At 42.9% G+C, this 19,640-nt stretch overlaps 1 protein-coding gene across 2 annotated transcripts in view; it reads right to left on the minus strand.

The window, feature by feature from the left end:
- Positions 1–7,034: 7,034 nt before the first annotated feature.
- LOC134624928 (DENN domain-containing protein 4C-like) overlaps positions 7,035–19,640 on the minus strand; it is a 37,274-nt gene continuing 24,668 nt past the window's right edge. Inside the window, exons 12-34 of one of the 2 annotated variants that reach the window (XM_063470124.1) lie at positions 18,981–19,205; positions 17,861–18,006; positions 17,600–17,638; positions 17,182–17,312; positions 15,812–15,944; positions 15,486–15,692; positions 15,242–15,370; positions 14,974–15,121; positions 14,271–14,420; positions 13,989–14,108; positions 13,772–13,897; positions 12,520–13,616; positions 12,204–12,399; positions 11,999–12,096; positions 11,729–11,904; positions 11,462–11,620; positions 10,890–11,088; positions 10,690–10,800; positions 10,450–10,587; positions 9,780–9,897; positions 9,053–9,209; positions 8,861–8,925; positions 7,035–8,751 (exon numbers count right to left, since the gene is read on the minus strand). In XM_063470124.1, the coding sequence (XP_063326194.1) occupies positions 8,615–8,751; positions 8,861–8,925; positions 9,053–9,209; positions 9,780–9,897; positions 10,450–10,587; positions 10,690–10,800; positions 10,890–11,088; positions 11,462–11,620; positions 11,729–11,904; positions 11,999–12,096; positions 12,204–12,399; positions 12,520–13,616; positions 13,772–13,897; positions 13,989–14,108; positions 14,271–14,420; positions 14,974–15,121; positions 15,242–15,370; positions 15,486–15,692; positions 15,812–15,944; positions 17,182–17,312; positions 17,600–17,638; positions 17,861–18,006; positions 18,981–19,205 (4,205 nt within the window). In that variant the 3' untranslated portion in view covers positions 7,035–8,614. The remainder of the gene's footprint in view (positions 8,752–8,860; positions 8,926–9,052; positions 9,210–9,779; positions 9,898–10,449; positions 10,588–10,689; positions 10,801–10,889; positions 11,089–11,461; positions 11,621–11,728; positions 11,905–11,998; positions 12,097–12,203; positions 12,400–12,519; positions 13,617–13,771; positions 13,898–13,988; positions 14,109–14,270; positions 14,421–14,973; positions 15,122–15,241; positions 15,371–15,485; positions 15,693–15,811; positions 15,945–17,181; positions 17,313–17,599; positions 17,639–17,860; positions 18,007–18,980; positions 19,206–19,640) is intronic. The other variant, XM_063470126.1, reaches the window with a different exon arrangement.

Genomic DNA, 19,640 nt, shown 5'->3' on the forward strand with positions numbered 1-19,640 from the left:
GCTTCAAGTCTGTCAGAAGGAAAAACAAATCATATGTCACATAAGTCGAGTAAAACTGACGCAACTTGGAGCAGCTAACGGGCAAAAGTCAACCAAAATTAGGACCCGGTACATTTCATCCTCAAGTTACTTACCTTTGTTAACTGAAGAAGATAATTATATCCTGATCCTTCTCTCAAGGACGCACTGCAGTGAAACAGGCTGGATTATAAATCTCCACCAGAATGTGAAAGAAGAAGAAGAATCTGCTGCTGATGCACCAACACACAAAACAGTTATGCGCAGTTATGTTCCCCTGCTTAGTTACATCGACTTGTCCCTGTCAGGCGGGATACACGTCACAGATGGAACGCCTATGCCAGAAAGAGAGACATAGGTGTAGAGAGAAAAGCAGTCCTGTTTTTCCTGTTTTAACTGTTCCACAAACCTTCTTCATTTAACCTGCTAATCTAAACGATTTTGATTACGCGTGTAAACAAATAAAATAATCAGAAACTGCAAGATTCCGTGATAGTTGATAAGTAGGCTATTATCCCAGACTGACTTTTATATGTGCATAGAATAATGATCATTATATGATCATAATAATGCTCACACAGTTGTGTTGAAGTAACAACAATGAAGAGGCGTCTAAGAAAACACTGCAGTGCTTTTAAACGAGTAAAACTGACAACTTGGAGCAGCTAACAAGCAACAGTCAACCAAAATTAGGAGCAATGTTAAACCGGTACATTTGATCCTTAACTCACTTCCTTTTATTAACTGAAGAAGATCATTATATTCTGATCCTTCATTTCAAGGATCCACTGCAGTGAAACGGGCTGGATTATAAATCTAAACCAGAATGTGAAAGAAGAATGAATATAGAACCACAGACTACCCTCTCTCTGAGCACTCATCTTTATATGTTTCTCTTTATGGCCTCCCTCACACTGGTTCGTTATTCACTCAGTCTCACTCAGGTTAGCCAAGGGTATATGCGCATATATTTGACATCTTTTCTGTCATACACTATTTCTATGCAGTCTTATGCCGTGAAGTAGAAGCTGAGAAACGCAGTTTTCCTGTTCTGAGTCACGTGTGTATTTATGATACAGTCATAAAAAAAAAAGCCCAGAGCGAGCCCTTCTCCGATTGGTCACCACAGGTGGCTCCAAGCTCTGACACAGCAGAGCTCGGTAAGTAGGTAGGAGATCTGACACTAGCGTAGGAACGCACACAGAATAGGTGTGCCCTCTGACACCCGCCCTCCATCAGGGCAATGTCTTTTGTGTATAATTGGTGTATAACTACACCGGCGGCAGAAGAGCGGCACACTCCACTTCTTACATCGCCTGAGGCTAATAAGGGAGGATAAAGGATCATTTTCTTCAGCCTTGTTAATAAAGGTAAGACTTACAGACTTTGGATTTAAAATACAAACACTTGAAGGCAGTGTTTGTATTTTAAACAAAACTTGTTCATAATGATTGCGTTAACGGATTTATCCAAATTTAAAACCAAAATTTAAACTAAACAAATAAGCTCAGTTGCAGTAAAGACCGCATTTTAGTTTCAAACATAATGTTTGAAACTAAAATGTTTGCTCCTGCTCCTGCTCTCACACGTAAACCTTCGCTCATACAAGCCTTGGGATGTTTTCTTTGAAGTTATTTCAGTGTTGTTATTTCGATACAGATAATTGATCATTGGACTCGGACTAGAACACGGACAAACATTACTCGTCGGACTCTCAGCCTCTTCATACTTCTGGATTGTTATGACCTTACCAGCGTTCATTGCTGATAAGTTTTTATGTGATCTTTGACTCATCTGTGATTTGTTCTCCTTCTGTCAGGTTTGAAGCAGTAATGGATGAAGACGGTGAAGGAGCCGCTCGGGCACAGCTGTGTGTCCTGCAGCTGCGCTCCTTTCACTTGCACCTCTACTACGACCGGACTGACGGGCTGGTTGCCATGCTGTACAGCGGGACACAGAGGCTTGCTGTCATATTCTTCAGGAGAGTCCTGACGGCGATCATCCAGACGGTTATCCAGAATGGGGACTACAGGCATAGCAGTGTGTGACCGAGCCCGTCAGAGCCTGAGCTTACATGGAGAAAGCAGCCGCCTTACCTCAATATGACATGGACAGACTGAATGTTGGAGTTTATATCTTTGTATTTGTTTTTGAATCCCATAAATAAATAAATGAATATTATAAAAAAAAACGCACATCAGTTATCTTTCATTTTATTAATCCATGCACCAATTTTTGCTCTAGACACTGGAGAAGTCGCCAGTAATAAAATGTTCTTTTTTATCACCTTTTCCAACTTTAATGCGCATCTGCGCCAAAAGACGATTAAAACAAACGTCAAAAATATGAAAGTTTACTTCTAATATAGGGAAAAATAATGGAAGTTAAATGTATAGTTCTCAGAATAATTAACCCTCTAGTGCAGAGCACTATTAAACCCATGTTCACTGTATAGTTTTTAAAATTAAAAAAGCACCAAAGATCAACAATAAGTTGTGAATTGTGGACAAAGCTTCATAGAAAGAGGCTTCTTTCTGTTTCTGTGCCAATGTCTGACAAAACCTGCAGCCAGTGCACTGTGTTATGAACTTGTTTCATATCTCCTATGATCTGACTGAGGGGGGCAAAGCAGCCAGTCTCTCTCTCTCTCTGTCTGTGTGTGTCTGAAGAAGCAAAAGTCTAAGGAGCTTGGGGTAAAAGGCAAGAAGCAAACAAGTGTGGGGCAGGGTTTTTCCGCACTTGTTTTTCTCCTCTATCGTCAAAAACTGCGGGTTTGCAGTCATTGTGTTTAAATATTGTCACCAAATTCCACAAGCTTCTGCACTGTAGCGGGTCTTGATTTCTTGCTTATTTATCTGCTTCATACATAACATAACACATTGGTCTATGAAAGAAAAGATCGACATGTAGGGAAAGCTCATAGCGCTAACCTCAACATCAGTCGCCTGTTTAAAACTATTTGACTTCTTTTTAAAAAGCAAAAAACAAAAAAAGAAAGAAGTAAAATAGTTTGAGATGCTGCTCTTCTGTTCTTATTCTGTTATCGAGCTTCTTGATTTTTATTTATTGAAAATACTGTTACCTGGAGGAGGAAATCTTAAATTAATGAATTAATTACCCTTAAATTTTGTGTATTCTGATTAGTGTTGGTTCCTTACAAGTTTGCAGTGTTAGTGGGAAAATATCTACAAAATGCACAAAACTTTATAATGTCCCAAGATGAATACACTCCTAAAAAGCTGCAAAGCACCGCTTACTTCAGACACGTTGATGTTTGAGATTCAGAAATCGAAGAGTTCTTCAGTCACAGACTTAATATCACCCACTGTGGAAACTGACATGTTGTAGCTGCAAAAGGGTCAGCGAGAAACAGTGAATTACAAATATATTAGAAAAAAATGGAAACAAATAAATCATGTACAAATAAAACAGCTACAACCACACACGAATATAATTTCGCATGTGTCTGTTACATGTGTGCGTATTGTACAGTCTGGCTGCTGATGAAGGACCTGGAATAGACCTTCGTCCGCAACAGAGCTGCTCAGGACCTTTGCAGGCTCATAAAAGACAACCTGTTAGCCAAGCTGTTGTCCATAAATAGATATCAGCTTGGCTAACATCCTCCTGTTACCCACAATCTCTATGCATCTTTTCCTGTTCTCAGACACACGTGTATTTATGAAGATGATCTGCTTTCCTTTACAGAATACATTTGGCATAGATTGGTGTTTATTTATGTGTTGTATTACGTATGATTATAATTTATTATTAAATGATTTTAAAATGTTTTATGGGCTTTGGCCTACCGGGAAATCAACAGTAATAATTAGGAGAATATTAGCATATTCAGACATTATGTCTATCGCGAAAATTCTTGCAGTAAAAATTGAAGTAAAAATCATAAAACTCAAACATAAAACACAAATGTGTGCTCTTAATCTGGCAGGAAAGGAAACGTCAGTAACATGGCATAGGTTGGCACATGCCACCCTTCTAGATCCGCCCCTGCAAGTTGCATGAACTTACAGTGAAAGCTGTACTTCATAAAAACAACAGTGTGATTCTTACTGCCTCTTAGTCCTGGTCCTAATGTTTGTCACTTTCTGGTTTATTTTGCTGCTCGTATCTATGTCGTCACCCTCCCAGCATCTCCCGCACATCTACTCCACTCTCTCCCCTCTTACATGATCCGTCACAAACTGACGGATGGCGGAGTGACTACAGAGGGAAACATCCATGCTCTGTGTCCCAATTCATAGGCCGCATTTGAAGGCCGACTAGGATTGGCGAGCTGCATGAGGGACTCTAAGAGGGCCGAGAGGCAAAAGAGCGGCACACTTCACTTCTTACACCGGCTGAGACAAACGTCTGTGACGGTTATGAAGGCTGAAACAGAAGAAATAAGAAAAGGATCATTATCTTCAACATTGTTGATAAAGGTAAGATGTACAGACTTTGTATTTAAAATACAAACACTTGAAGGCAGCTGACTCACAGCATATAGATCTCACAATTTCAACACGTTTTGGTTTTCAAAACATGTTCATAACGATTGTGTTAACAGATTTGCCCAAATTTAAAACTTTAAAAAGGTTAAAAATTCAGCTCCGGTCGCCTTTTCTCTGAGTAAAACTTTGTACCGTCTCTGGGAGCTGCCAGGATGATCCTCCTGAGCTAGAAGAAGGCCCCGTATGACACACCCAGTGTGTGTGAGTACTACGGCAGTGGAAAATACCGCAAAGGGGTCAGGGGCTAATATTGATTGATCGATTTTTTTTTTAAATGGCTTTGAAAAGATATAAGTTAGTTTAGTTATAAACTTTATATAAAGTTTTAAACTAAAATCTTACTAGTTCCTCGTGCTAGATGTAGTCGCCGAGGATAATAGTCTGGGATAATTGGCTACTTATCAACTTTCACTGAATCTTACTGATTCTGATTATTTTATTTGTTTACAGGCGTAATCAAAGACTTTCTCGATGTGAGTGAGGGTTGGATTTATAAGATAAGGGACTGATGCTGTTCTCCTTTTTATTATTTTGGCACCGACGTGGAGGATTGAAGAGGACGTGTGGCTGTCTTGGTATTTTAAACCGACTTTCTTTGACTTTTAGTGTTTTTACTATTTGTGCGCACTCTGTCTACTCGCAGCTGGATTGTTGCGATTTTCCTTTTATATTGTTATATTTTGAGTCTCGTTGTCCCTGACCAGGGCGTTTTTTCCTTGTTTTTGTTCAATATAATTTATTTACAAGAAACCTTAGAAAGTTATCTACTGCCTTGACTCCTCACCATTCTGTCCTGTTTAGAGGGGTTACTCTTCCACACAGACCCACCACAGTAACATACAAAAAAAGATGGAATCAATTTTTGAACCAAATTAAAGTTCCCCGGCCTGTTTCAACGATTCTCAAGAGCCCCCTCCCATTTAAATGTGTTCTGATCGCAATAACCAGGGTGTCACCTGACAAAAAGGCAGCCTCGACTGAGATTTCTCCAAACTGTAAAAAGAAGTCAAGTGAAATTGATTTACTTACTCTTCTTCAGAAAGTGTACACAGGTAAGAGTCGGAGTCTGTGTCTCACACCGAGCTGAGGAAGCGGTCGAGCGATGCAGTGCAAAGGCCTCCCTGTAGAAACCCTCAGCATGTCAGCAACACAGAGATGCCATTTAATTTCACTCACCTTCATCAATGCTCTCTTCTCCTAAAGAAACGGTATTTCTCTATATACGCTCCTGAGAGAAATACACAGCATCAGACATCTTTCTAATGCACTGCAGCAAAAATCATAAATATCACCAACAATTGACAGAGAGAAAGGCCAGCAAGTACCACTATCAGCAAGCAAGTATACCCTCCAACCTGGTGAAAATTCCAACCCGGGTTGGAAATCCTGGTGAAACCGGGGTGTGCCCGCTACGTCCAGATACACAGAATCAACTTTTGCGGCCACATTCCTGTCTGGGCCGTGAATGTGCAGGGAACCCCGGGCACACTGCGACAGACTGCGCTGCACGCTGACTGCTGGTTTTGTCAGACATCGGCACAGAAACAGAAAGAAGTCTGTTTCTGTGAAGCTTTGCCGACACCTTATTCACAAATTATTGATGAGCTTTAATACGTTTTACCTGAAAGTTTATTAAAGTCAGGTTAACCGAACAAACTTGTGTTCGGTGCATTTAATTTACAAACTTAAACAGAGTAAGTTGCAATTCTGTTAAAGTGATTTAACCCCAGTTATACTGCATAATATGACTTTAAACACGAAGCTCAGATCTGTAATAAAATATTGCATATTCGATAAATGTTTGTTTTTCATGTTTGTTGTTCATTGTTTAAGGTATCAAAGGTTCAATAAGCATGCAAAATGTTTAAAACCGGTAACATCAAAGAGAAATGATTAAGTATTAGGACATGACATCTAAATTTCATGTATCGGTATCGGGATTTGGAATTTTTCGGGGTCCAGATCTTGTCTGTTTAAGGGGAGATCTCAAAATTGTATCCATCAAAGATCCGGTGCGGATTGTTCTGGATACTGTGCATCATCATCAGTGCGCATCTGTGACGAACAAGATATCTCTCAGGCGGTAGGCCAAACTCCGCGCTAATTTCTGCTTGTCTTCTGACTCACAAAAAGAAAGAGGAGTAGTTGTCAAACAGCTAACAGATCATCTACAGAGGAATAGCTTACTTTCAAAGTTTCAGTCCAGGGTACACCTCATCTTTCGCCCTATGACAGGATAGACTCCAGGCACCCGCGACTCTAAGATTAGATAGATACATCTTTTGGGAGAAACAGAATTTCCTGGCAGTGGATGACAAACTGAATAAGTTAACATAGATAAATTGACACGAGTATAACTTTTACCCCCCACTAAGATCACATCTACTTCCATGAAAACAGAAATGAGCTACAGCTATGTTACAAAGGCAGATGTTTAAATCTGGCAATAAATATAAACTCTTCTTAACACAAAGACAAAAAAGGACAAATTTCATTTTCAATCAGTTCACAAACTCATTTATTGCAGCGCACTTATGTGTAGACATTCATTTTCTTTCCACAGGACGGTAAGAGAACATTTCACCTGCTATCTTTAAAAAACTTTTCTGTACATCCTCCACCAAGAGGAGACGGTGTTTACCAAGTCAACACCGGCTGGAGTCCCCTAACACGGATTCAAAGGGAAAACAGGGGCAGCTAGTTATAAAAACTAAGTTAGCACAGCAGCTGCAATCCAAATGTCAACAATACAAAAATAAATAATTGAGATTTTTTTTCTGGATGAAAAATGGTGTAAATTGTTAATATTCTGATGTGGGTTAAGAGCAGGTTCTAATCTATGCAGTGCAAATGGAATATTTTACAACACATTTTCTCATCTGTACAAGTACAGCGCCACACTCACACTCAAGTCAACACACAGGTCCATCTTTACCCAACAATTCATCGCAGCACTTTGCTGTTTTCCCGCCTGTTTCACTGTTTTTAGTGGAATGTCAAATATCAACGGCCTTCTGTCCTGACACAGTTTCAGCACTCATCAAGAGCCCTCTGCACTTTTATGTAAAACATAAAAGAGATCCTGTCTGAAACGTCGTGGTTCACTCTGTGACAGAGTAGAGAATGAGAGTCACAGCTCTGAGTTATGATCAGAATAAGACATGTTAGCTGAACAAACACAGTATGTTACTGTTAAAAATGCAGCTTTAAAAAGGCCGACTGAAGCCAGCACACCTCTGCTGTCTGTGTTCCTCTGATGTTTTAATCTGTGGGAATCAGTGGTGTGGCACCTTCATGCTTCAGATTGATGTCTTTGTTTTTTATGATCTCTACTTTCCAAACAGCTGGTGTCACATGTGTTATCACAGAGATCAATACTCCTGTGAGACCTGCTTTGAGTACAGGGCATCTGGAATGTTATGAATCTATTTTAGTGATTGATAATTAGTGATTGTCCAAAGCCTCAGTCCTCTCCCATTTAAATGTGTTGCTCCAACACAAAGCTACACAGAGCCCCAGTGTGAGCCTGTACATGTGAACATTCATTAAGACTCTGATCACAACAACCAGGGTTGTTGACAAAAATGCAACCTCGACTGAGATTTCCTTAAACTGTACAAAAAGTCAGGTGAACTTGATTTACTTACTCTTCTTCAGAAAGTGCACAAAGTTAGAGTCAGAGTCTGTACACTGTCTCACACCGAGCTGATACGAGCATAGCTACGACAGATTTAAGGAGGCAAAAGGCTACGAGCAAGGCTGCTGACATGCACACACACAGATATTCTGTACAGTGATCAATCGCTTTATACAGCTTCTGTAAGGAAAAGCAACTCAACTAGTCTGAAGAGATTCATTACAGCTTTCCAGGAAGTTTACAACAACAGTTCCACTTTTAGGCAGCTGCTTGGAAAACCTCTTTAAAGCAAAGCAAAGAAACATGAAACGGCCAACGTCATCTTCCAAGGCAAACGTTGGAAGCAGTACCATGTTCGTCGAGCTGGAGATGTCCGAAAGTCTCCCTGTTCCCCAAAGTTGAAGCAGGAACAGTAAGAGTTTGTGTCTCTGCTGCTGAGAGGATCAGTTCAGATGAAAGGTGCTCCAAAACATTTAAGGCACCACTGGACGCTGGGAGTAGGCGGGCGATCGATGCAGTGCAGAGACTTGAGCTGCTCCGCGCTCAGCTGGTTGTATGCGTTGTGGTACTCTCTGTCGAAGGCCTCTGCATGATGACGACACACATATGAGTTAGGAACTTTTCAGGTCATCACCTTCAAACTCTTACAGTACACTATAGGTCACAGCTGATATCACTAGTTAATCTCACTCACCTACGTCGATGTTCTCCCGTCCCAAAGCCACCAGTGACAGAAACAGTATTTCTCTATAGACGCTCCTGGGAGACATTCACACACACCAGGCATCAGACACTTTTCTAATGCACTGCAGCAAAAATCACTACTAAGAGCTTAAAGAAAGACTAAATATGAAACAGTGAGTATAGATGGAGGAGCAGAACTGACCTCTGTCGTTTGAACCCTTCTGGACGCCGTTTGATCTCTCGGATCAGCAGGTTGATCGGCCCGTAGACGTCGTTGGTCTGGATGTTGCGAACAATGGTGTTGAGGAGAGTGCGGATCTCCTGGTGGTCTGTTGGCCCCAGAGTTCCCCTCTTCTCCACTGGGAGCACAAACACCAAAGCATCAGAGAGTCTGCTGAAATATTCTTTTAGCAAAGAGCCTCCGCTCTGATCTGTTCTGCTCAGCAATGACAGTTTAACAAAAAACTCCTCAATCTCCTAATACATGCACCGAAGGTATCAGTTTCAAAATCCTATGTTGTCTCGTTCCCAAGTTATTGCATTCACAAGATTTTCAGAAAATTTCACTTCAGGGTCACAGAGGTTCAAAGTTGAGATGTTTAGTAGATACACGTATATTTCTACGTCCTTTCGCTCTTTACTTTCCGTTCACAAAACTATATCTGACTGTTTTTTTGTTTTTTTGTTTTTTTTTTGGGGGGGGGGGGGGGGGGGGGGTGTTGAAATCAGTATATACCTTCTTTCTTAGTGTGAACTAAAATATGTTTGCTTGAGGTTTAAAGGCTGAACACTTGCGCCCCCCAGTGGTGATTATGCAGTATAGCTCACCCCAAAAATCTGAAAGCTCACAATTCAATCTGCAAATTCAGTTTCTACACTTGACACTGTACTGATGAACAATGATTGATAATGTCTGTCTTCATACTTACAAAAGGTCCTCCAGAGCAGGTAAAGTGGTTCTCCGGGTTCTTGGTGCAGGTTGATGTTGTCCCACAGGAGCTGTACGTACACCTGCTTACTGTCCTGTGGCAGTGACGTCAGAGGCAGCTGCAAGAATAAACCATGACATTATAGCACAGCTTACATGGTGCTCGCTAATTAACAAGACATCCTCTGTAAAGGAATGAGTTTGCTGTGTTGGGTCTAGATGACTGAACCTTCTTATATGTGGTGTGCACATCACTGCTGGCTTCAATCTATTACAGTCACAGCATTTCATCTTTTATGTGTGGGTCACTTTCATGTAAAAATTACTCACAGCTTCATTTAGACATATTCCTCTACTGTATGCTCGACTGATAGATGATGTCACAGTTTTCTTACAACAACAAGGAATATGAAGTGAGAGCGATCCAGGAGATTTTTCTTTGTCTTTACAAACAGTAAATAAGCAGCACGCCACAGAGTAAGAATACTTTTACCAGCTATTGTGAAATAGCTGAAATACTCCACGTCCCAATGTTCTGAAACTAATCTACACTCTGGTCTAAAAGTTCCTAGTTCCTGGTACAAGTTCCTGTGGACAGTAGTGCATACCTTGAGATTGGAAAGCATAGAAGAAGAAGAGAAAACTGCATTTAACCAGATGTTATGTCTAACCTGCACTCCGTTGTTGCAGTGTTCAGAAGTGAGGATGAGACCGGGCAGGTGAGAGGGCAGGTCCAGGCGGCGGAAATACCACACCAGGTTCCAGAAAATGATCGGGTGCTGGCTGAGGAACTTGTGGGTGTAGATTACCTGGACAGATAAACCACAAAGTGTAACTTAAAGGATCTTGAATCTGCTGGCTGACAGTTGCCATAAACATCAAACTATGAGAGAATATCTTTATAGTTATACCTGATCTCCCTCATTCTCCAGCAACGTTTCCAGCTCCTTGCGCAGTACCAAGGGGCTGAGGTACGGCACAGACACTGGTTTGGGATTTGGCCGCTTTGTCCCCATGCCGTCCTGTAAACACACAGAATTCCACTCATTGACTCCATGCGGGTAAAAGCATTACTGTCAGTGATAGCTTGGAACAGAAAGGAGGCACTGACTTGCACTTCCTGCAAACTGCAGGGAAGGCTGGTGGTGGAGACGCCATGTCCAGGTCTCTGAGAGTAGTCCAGGCTTTGCAGAGGTCCTCCAACACTGTTGCTACGTGTCAAAGATGTCCCGGTGCCTTTCTGCTGCTTACATGCTGCCTGGTGTTCCAGGAGACCCAGGGGGTCCGACTGTACCGGCTCTGGAATCAAACTGGAAACAACCATTCAGTTTTTTATATAGCACCAAAACATCTACCTCAAATCACTTTATATCGTAAGGTAAAGACCTTACAATAATGCAATGATGCACGACAACAATTATTATTTTTGTTATTAAAGTTTATTCCAATAACTTATGTTCTCAGTCACCAAGTAAAAGGCACCAAGAGCATATTTAGAAAGTCTATGCTGCCATCTAGTGGTAGAAACTAACACTAGATGGCATTTATAGGCTTTGGATAATGATTATCCACAGCCTATGAAAACACTAGTAAGGTGGTGCTGAAGATTTAAACAAACATGCAAATGCATCTCCTCCTGTATGCAACCTGAGGTGCATTCAGGGTACTCAGATGAAGTTGTACCTCTTCTGTGCTCCTGGAGTATTTTCAGGGGTCTCCCTCGGCTCATCTTCAGCGAAAGTGATAAGGTCTGGTGTCTTAATGTCAGCCGCGCTGCTAGCTGTGGGGTGAGTGTTTGTGCTGTGGATGCTGTCCCCTGAGGCACTGGGATTCACATAAAACCTTCAAGAGAAAATAAAAGAACAGGGATATTTAAATTTGAGTTGCCACAAAGAATATGTTCATGTGTTACAACACAGGAAAAAAATCTCATCTGACAGTTTCCTATACCCGGTCATCGTGCGCAAGTCGTGAAACTCGATGTGCAATAAGGGAAGAAAGACCGTCTGACAGAAAGGACAGTTGGTATTGAGGTTGGAATCATCAGCCGTCCAGCCTGCCATGATCTCCTCGTCGTACACCAGCGCTTCACAGGAGCGACACTGGGAGCAACTGGACATCAGCACCTGTAAGTGGGATAACGCGTCAAACCCTGCAGTATTTTAAACGTCAGCAGTGAGAGCGCAGTGCAAACAGAGACTCTGTTCATGCATGTCCTACCTCCAGTGCACAGTTCTGGAAAATACTTGAGGAGGAGGCGTGATGCGAGGAGCTTTGCTCAGAGTCAGGACCTCTGCCCGGGCGCCCTGGAATCAGATCTGCAGGCCGACATGAAAACAATATTGAAAGTTGGCATCGCTGGCCTAAGAAGTACTTCACTGCCCCTCCCTTGCTTCTTTATTTACATCAGCAAGTCAGTGCTTACGTGTCTGTGTCGTCCCTCGGCCCGTGTCACTGCTGCCACTGCTGCTGCCGCCCAGGCTGGTGCAGCTCTGGTTCAGACCATTAGCCACCAAACCTGGGATCCGTTTTCTCTCAGGACTGTCATCCAAGTCATGTGCAGCCAGCATATTTTCATCCAGACGAGCTGGGAAGCCGCCACCACCAGCCCGAGCTTCATCCTGTAGAGAAAAGTTACCTTAAATCTTCCCTTTTATGCAGAACAGGCTGACACATCTGTTCCATCAGATCAGATGTTAAACTGCCTAAAATGTCTGGAATGACCTTTTAATGACCCTCACCTCATCGTCTGAGTCGGCGTAAGCGGATGCCACTGCCCCCCACACTTTGCTGGCCACGTTTGCTGCCTGCTTCATGCCCGACTTAAGCACATCAATTTTAGGTCCTGTTAAGAACGTGTCCATCTTGATACCTGAAATGGTGTTAAAGACCGACCCCAGCGACCCCCCCTGAGAGGACTTGACCAGTGCGGTCAGTGAGGACGATCGCTGGCCCGGGCTCGCTGTAGAGCTTGCAGGCGTCTTTGTCTTTACTGCAAAAGTCTTAGAGCGGGTTACAGTGCTGGGGCTGCGTTTGGGGGTGTTGCTCGGTGAGCCAGTTGGGGTTTTCACAGGAGGCACCGGGAGGCTGGACCTCCGCTCCAGAGTCTGTTTGGGCTGAGGTGCATCCGTGGAGTCTACCTGTGGCTGCTGGAGCTCCATGCTGGAGGATTTGGTACCCAGCGGGGTTTTCAAGCTCATGTACAACTCGATCTCCTCAGCCAGGTTACGGGACACCACAGCAGGCACGGAGCGTGGCGGTTCCTGACTGTTGACAGAGGCCGACTCTTCGCTCTCTGACACCAGACGTGACAGTGGGTCAGCTCCGACTTCCACATCGGCCCTCTCCAAAATGGGTCCTCGCACTCCAGAATCATCCTCATTAGTTTCAGTGTTTTTTCTTACTTGTTTCTCCCTATTTACTTCGGTAGCCTTCACCTCTTTGTCGTCTGTCTTTCTTTCTTCAGCGGTTTCTGGGTCCTCTTCTTCTGGAAGCTTTTTAAGCCTCAACCCCTGATTTTCCTCAGGCTCTTCCTCCAAGTCTTTAAAAAGTGGTTTGGGCACAATATTAGGGGGTGGGCTTTGACCTCCTGAGAGGACTCCAGCTAGGATACGAGCATCAGCGCCCATTCGGCTGGCCATGTGGTCCATGCCTGCCTCAGAGAGCATTCCAGCACGAGTTTCAGCGCTGAAGCTGCAGCTGCAGCTGCGTTCAGAGAAGGACTTCTGCCTCTGATGCTGAGACTGGTGAGCTACGGCCGGGGATGGCAGCGAGGGATCGTCATCGGTAAGTGACACGTTATCATTCTTGCTGTGTCTCCTGAACAGCTTCCCTTTACCTGCACACAGATACAGTTATTGTAGTGCAACAATTATATTTAGCAGCTTAATTGAAACAGGAACAAATAATCTTTACAAATTCAAAGGTGATGCCAATTTCACAGAATTTCCACCGAAACCTTTTAAAGTATTTGAGCTAAATCTACTTTCTTACCTGTTTCTCCGTCAAAGCTTCCCGTGGACAGCCTAACAATACTGTGGACATGCGGCAACCCATCGACAGGACTGTGGGGCTCTCCCACTGCTACTGCACTGTCCACTGAGCCAGCTATGTCCCCTCCTGGTTAAAAAGAAACAAAAATAAAAGTAGTGGTTTGTGGTGCATACAACACAGTACTGGAGCTGAATGCCTGAGGCTGGGCCTTTCTTACCATTATGCTGTGCTTTGGTATCGTTTCTCTCATCAGCCGGCGGAAGGGCAGCGTGCGATGGTTCGGCCAACTCCTGGTGCAGCTCATCCTTAGAGCCATATCCTTGATCACACTGTCTCTCTGGAGAGCACAGAATTAAAAAAACAAACAAAAAAAAAAAAACACAGACACAGACACAGCTGTAATCACAAACGTACGCTTTAAAAAAACCTTTTGTTTTTGTTCCTCAGAGACTCAGCTGACCCTTGGGTTACAGAGAACTGATGCTTTGGGAATCAGTACCTGCGCTGCAGTGGTTATCTGCTACGTCTTCCATGTCATGGCTGGGGGCAAATACACTGTTTAAATCACCGTTGACCTCGCTCGAGCTGTCTGCACTTCCATGACTCAAACAGTCGGCATCAGTGACTGCTGAGGCAGCTACTGGAGCAGCTAAAGAAGGACGCAGGAAGAAACATGAGTAGACTGTATGTGGTATAGCAGCAGACTTCTGATATTTTCTAGTTAACATCAAGTTAATGTCATTGTTTGTTTTTTAATTCCAAATTATATGTAATCATGAAGCTGTGATAAGAAGTCTTCTATAACTTCTAAGTAGAGTCAACCTCTTATCTGATAAAGTTTCAGGTTTTAACTAGTGCTGTCAGCGTTAATCTCGTTAAAATGACGTTAACGCCATAACCGCATTAACGCCGATTGCCCTGTGCGTGGGGCTGGACAGCGCTAACGCGTTAACGAGCTAACCGCGCTAACGCCATGCAACCCCACACATGGGACGATCCGCATTAACTCGCTAACCGAGATTTGCCGCGTTAAAGTGGTTATGGCGTTAACGTCATTTTAACAAGATTAACGCTGACAGCACTTGTTTAAGTAGCCCTGCTAACAGATAAACAAACAAACCAATCATATAACCTGCTTAGCAGAGGTAAAAAAGCAAGAAAAGGGAACAAGAGGAACACAGCCCTGTACATTTGATTCACACCTGTGGTAGTCAGCAGTGATCCCTTCTCAGAAGATGTGCGGTTTAAACCGTATTTAAACTGCGTTACTCCACGAAGGACGTTACGCAACTTGGTCCACATGATCAGGCCGCTCTGGTTCCGGCTGGGCCACGGGCTCTCTAAGACAGCCTGCGCAGAACAGATGAAAGATGAGACGGGATTGCTTAATAAATCCCATAAACCACCATATCAGCAAGACCACACACACACACATTTCAGATCTTAAAGTGATCAGCAATATCTGTAAACCTTATTGTAGTATCCATATGTGATGGCGTTGGGATGGACACCAGCTTTCTTCATCTCAACCAGGACTCGCACAGCCATCACAGGCAGACCCCACACGCCGCAGAGCTGCATCACCACTCTGTAACACACCTGACAGCAGACAAACACATGATCATTACTTTATATGTTTTGCATTGTCTATGAAATTCCAAAAATCTAAAGAGAAGTGATAATCTAAATATATTCCTATAGAATGTGAACGTACCTCATCCAGTATCTCCACCTCAGTGGTCCTCATCTTTAACAGGATGTTGTACGCCTGCTGCATTGCCCGGGTCTTTGACTTGGCCATTCGTACAGCTGCTGGCAGGCAGATGAACCACAGACTGTAGCAGTGACTGAACAGACAGCGGGCCCACAGAGGCGGGTTGGAGTAGAAACGCTTTGCCATCTTGTATGCGAGCTTGACCTCCTACAGGAGCAATACGGGCACACGTCAGATGAACACGTTGATAAAGACAAAGGGTAAAGAGCATGGTCAAAGCAGGTATCGTTCCTATTTCTGCTGAGGATGATAGTGTGAGTACGTACTTGCTTTGTCCTCTTTGCTAGTAGTGCAGGGCTGCTGGACAGACTGGCCCCTGCTGCTCTGGTGCTGAGTGCTGGACGTAACTCTCTTGGACGGTCAAATAGATTTAACTGCAGTTTGGGGAACCCTTTATACCTGCAGAATGTAAAGCAAGGAACACTTTTAAACCAGAGTATAGCATCAAGTCAGTTTAACTTGTTGGATATTGATCTGATCAGTTTAGTAACAGAGGGGGTTATTAATCAGTTTCAGCTGCTTTGGTGTTAATGACATTAACAACAGGTGAACTAGAGGGACAACAACGAGAAAACCCTAAAAACAGGAATGGTTTTACAGGTGGAGGCCACAGACATTTTTCTCTTCTCTTCTTTTCTGATAGTTTTTTCACTAGTTTTGCATTTAGCTAGGGTCAGTGTCACTGCTGTTAGCATGAGGCAATGCAGAGACACTATAGAGGTTGCACAGGTAGTTCAACTCCTCCAGGATGACACATTAATACCATTACCACTGGCAGAAAGAGACAGGCAGTTAACTCTAGGAGAGCTGGATAGGGCCACAGAAGGTCCTTAACCCATCAGCAGGAGCGGTATCTGCACCTTGGAGCCCGATTGCGTTTGCCATAAAATACCAGAATTAGCAGGTCCACCAGTGGCACCCTGTGATTTTCACAGATGAGAGCAGTTTCACCCTGAGCACACGTGATAGATGTAAAAGGGTCTGAAGAAGCCGTTTTTGCCGTTTCGAAGGCATTTTGCTGCCTGTAACATCATTCAGCATGACCAGTTTGGTGGTGGGTCAGCGATGATTTGGGGAGGCATATCAGTGGAGGGACACACAGACCTCTGCAGGCTAGGCAACAACACCCTGAGTGCCATTAGGTATTGAGATGAAATCCTTGGATCCATTGTCTGAACCTACACTGGTGCAGGTGGTCCTGGGTTCCTCCTGGTGCACAGCCTCATGTGGGGAGAATATGAAGGCAGCTCTTGTAGGATGAAGAAATGGATACCACTGACTGGACTCCACGCTCGCCTGATCTAAATCCACCTCTGGGACATTATGTTTCAGTCCATCCAACACTGCCAGGTTGCACCTCAGACTGTCCAGGAGCTCATCAATGCACCATCCGTTTTCTTATTATGAGCATTCCCCTGACATTCTCAGGCACACATGTAAGCGGTGACAAAATGGACTCATCATTTTATCACTGTGATTTTTGGGGGCGTCTTGGAATTCAGCCCTCTGTAGGTTGACCACATGCCCATATCGGTGTTGACATTCAGCATGATTTTTCCCCTATTGAGCTCTGATGTGTTTTTAAAGTGTTACTATAATTTTGTGGAGTGTAAGCTTAAAGCACTACAAGTCTTACGTGTACTGAGGAGCAGGATCCGGTCCATCATCTACTGGAGGCTCAGGAGGCATTACAAAGACTGTGTGCTCACTCTTTTGAGACTCATCCAGTTCCAGCAGTCTTGTGTCCTCAGATGACTCTCCTTCAACCTGCAGAGGGGATCACATCCAGAGATTTAGAAAACAGCACTGACTGTAGACCATTTCCTGTCTGATGCCAGTAAATAAACACCTAGGTTACAAGGATACTCAACTCTATAAAGCTTTTGTAATTAAGCAGTAAAGCATGCTTATTTGATTGTGATTAAGTTAAGAGGAAAAGCAGGAAAAATCCATGCCTCTTGACTGAATGCATTCATCAGATGGGGGGAAATTAAAATATATGAAGAGGAAAAAAAAAAGGTGCAAGGAAATCTGATTACATTATTAGCAATTACCTTGGTGCCCTTGTCGGTGATTTTATCAGAGGGAAAAAGCTGCAAGTAGAGGGAAGAGAGCGAAGGGAACAGAATGAATCAAAGGAAATTATGGCTTCCTTAGCCTCCCAGCACACAAATGTTATTTTGCCAATAAACCACTGTAACACAAAGGCCTGTTCCTGGAAGGAATGCTCCAAAGGAAGAGAAAAACAAAACAACAAAGACCAGCATGCGTTTTTTACACGCCTGGAGGCGGCATGATGCCGGGATGGTAATCACCTTTTCGACGCAATCGTCAAAAAAGGCCAGGCCTGTGTCCTTGTCGCTGACGAAGGTGCACTCCTCGATGAAGCGGATGAATATCTGGGTCTTGGTGAGCTGGGAGTAGAACTTCTGGTGGGCACGGTCTCTGCTTTTGAGGAACCCTGCAGGAAGGGAAGGAGAGAGTGCGGCGTCAGCTTCATGGTCATCTCAGTTTACTGAATTTATGAATTCAGTGTCACTCGTTAATTTCATAACTTAGCAATAAACAAAATTAGAGTCTTTACTGCATCTTAAAATCAAATCAAAATCAAATCACTTTTATTGTCACATCACATGTGCAGGTACACTGGTACAGTACATGTGAGTGAAATTCTTGTGTGCGAGCTTCACAAGCAACAGAGTTGTGCAAAATACAATAATGTAAAACAAGCAAAATATAAAAATGGCTAATCTAAAAAGTAATAAATATATGTACAATATGTAAAGGTATATACATTACTGAATGTGTATACTAAATATGTTTTTCTACGTGTGTGTGTTTGAGTGTGTATATAGTATGTATATACATGTTTTACAAATGAAATAAAGTAAACAATAAAATAAGATATATAAAATATACAGAGGTTGGTATGTGCAAAACAGTGGTATTTATATAAAAGGACAAACATAAGAAGTTTTGTCCTTTTGGCCTCATTATATTAATTATTCCTGACCCTCATCAAATCAATGTGCAGCTATTTATAAAAGTGTTAAAATATGCGGCGTGAAGAAGATTCTCTTTCACATCATCTAAAATTGATCTTTGAGAGGGGGATTAAATGGAGCCAGGAGCCTATTTCCCAGCAACAAACACTCTTATGGCTGATGAGAAAGGTGATTAATTTCTAAAAACACCTTTAATGGTCTATTTTAAACCATTACAGTACATGGAAGGGAGGGCAGGGAATTGGACTAAAGGGCATATGAATGTGCCCAGCCTCTCAACCACTCGGTCAACCTGACTCCTTGAAACAGAGATGCCAATAAAAGTATGCATGAGTTGAGCCCATCTGAATTAAAGCTGTAAATTATGCAAAGGTTACAGATCCAGGAAGCTATCAACAAATCCATAGTGTTTGGTGAATCACGTGTTTACCTTGTAGGTCATAGAGGGAGTCTGCAGCCGTGGTTTTTTCAGAGGGTGCCTGGGTGATGGGTTTGAGGTAGGAGCGGTAGCCCTTCAGGATGGAGGCCATGAAACGAAGGAAGGCCTCTTGGATTTCCATCTCCAGGGCCGTCCTTTTCTTGTGCCAAGTGAAGTCCGCGTCCATGGGAGTCATGTCGACAGCCGAGCCATCCGGCATCACTGGGCGTAGTGAAACTAAAACAAGCCAGTGTGGTCAGTTTAATTTATATAAATTTCTCAGCTCTCTCCTTTTATAAAGCGTCATTAAATGTACTCTTAATTAATAATAGGTTTATTAATTAGGTCTCCCCACATTTACTTTTCTGTAATAATGCTTGATGATGGAGATAATGTAATGATGCAGAGAGTAAATTATGAGAGTCACAGAACAGTGAGGTTACTAACGCTGTTAGCATTAGCTTTCTGACCAAAACGCCTCAGGTGCTGTCAAAAAGTTCAGACAGGTCTATATAAGCACAGCGTATGAAAGATTAGAATCAAATGCATTAACTGTTGCTGTTTTATAATGGAGACTGAGCATGCTCAGTGTGGATTTTGACAAAGGTGTTTACAGTTAAGCTAGCTAGCTTGTAAGTACTGTTTATTGCATCAAAAATTTGACATAGTAAA

The sequence above is a fragment of the Pelmatolapia mariae genome, linkage group LG3_W (genome assembly GCF_036321145.2).
Source record: "Pelmatolapia mariae isolate MD_Pm_ZW linkage group LG3_W, Pm_UMD_F_2, whole genome shotgun sequence".
Lineage (NCBI taxonomy): Eukaryota > Metazoa > Chordata > Actinopteri > Cichliformes > Cichlidae > Pelmatolapia > Pelmatolapia mariae.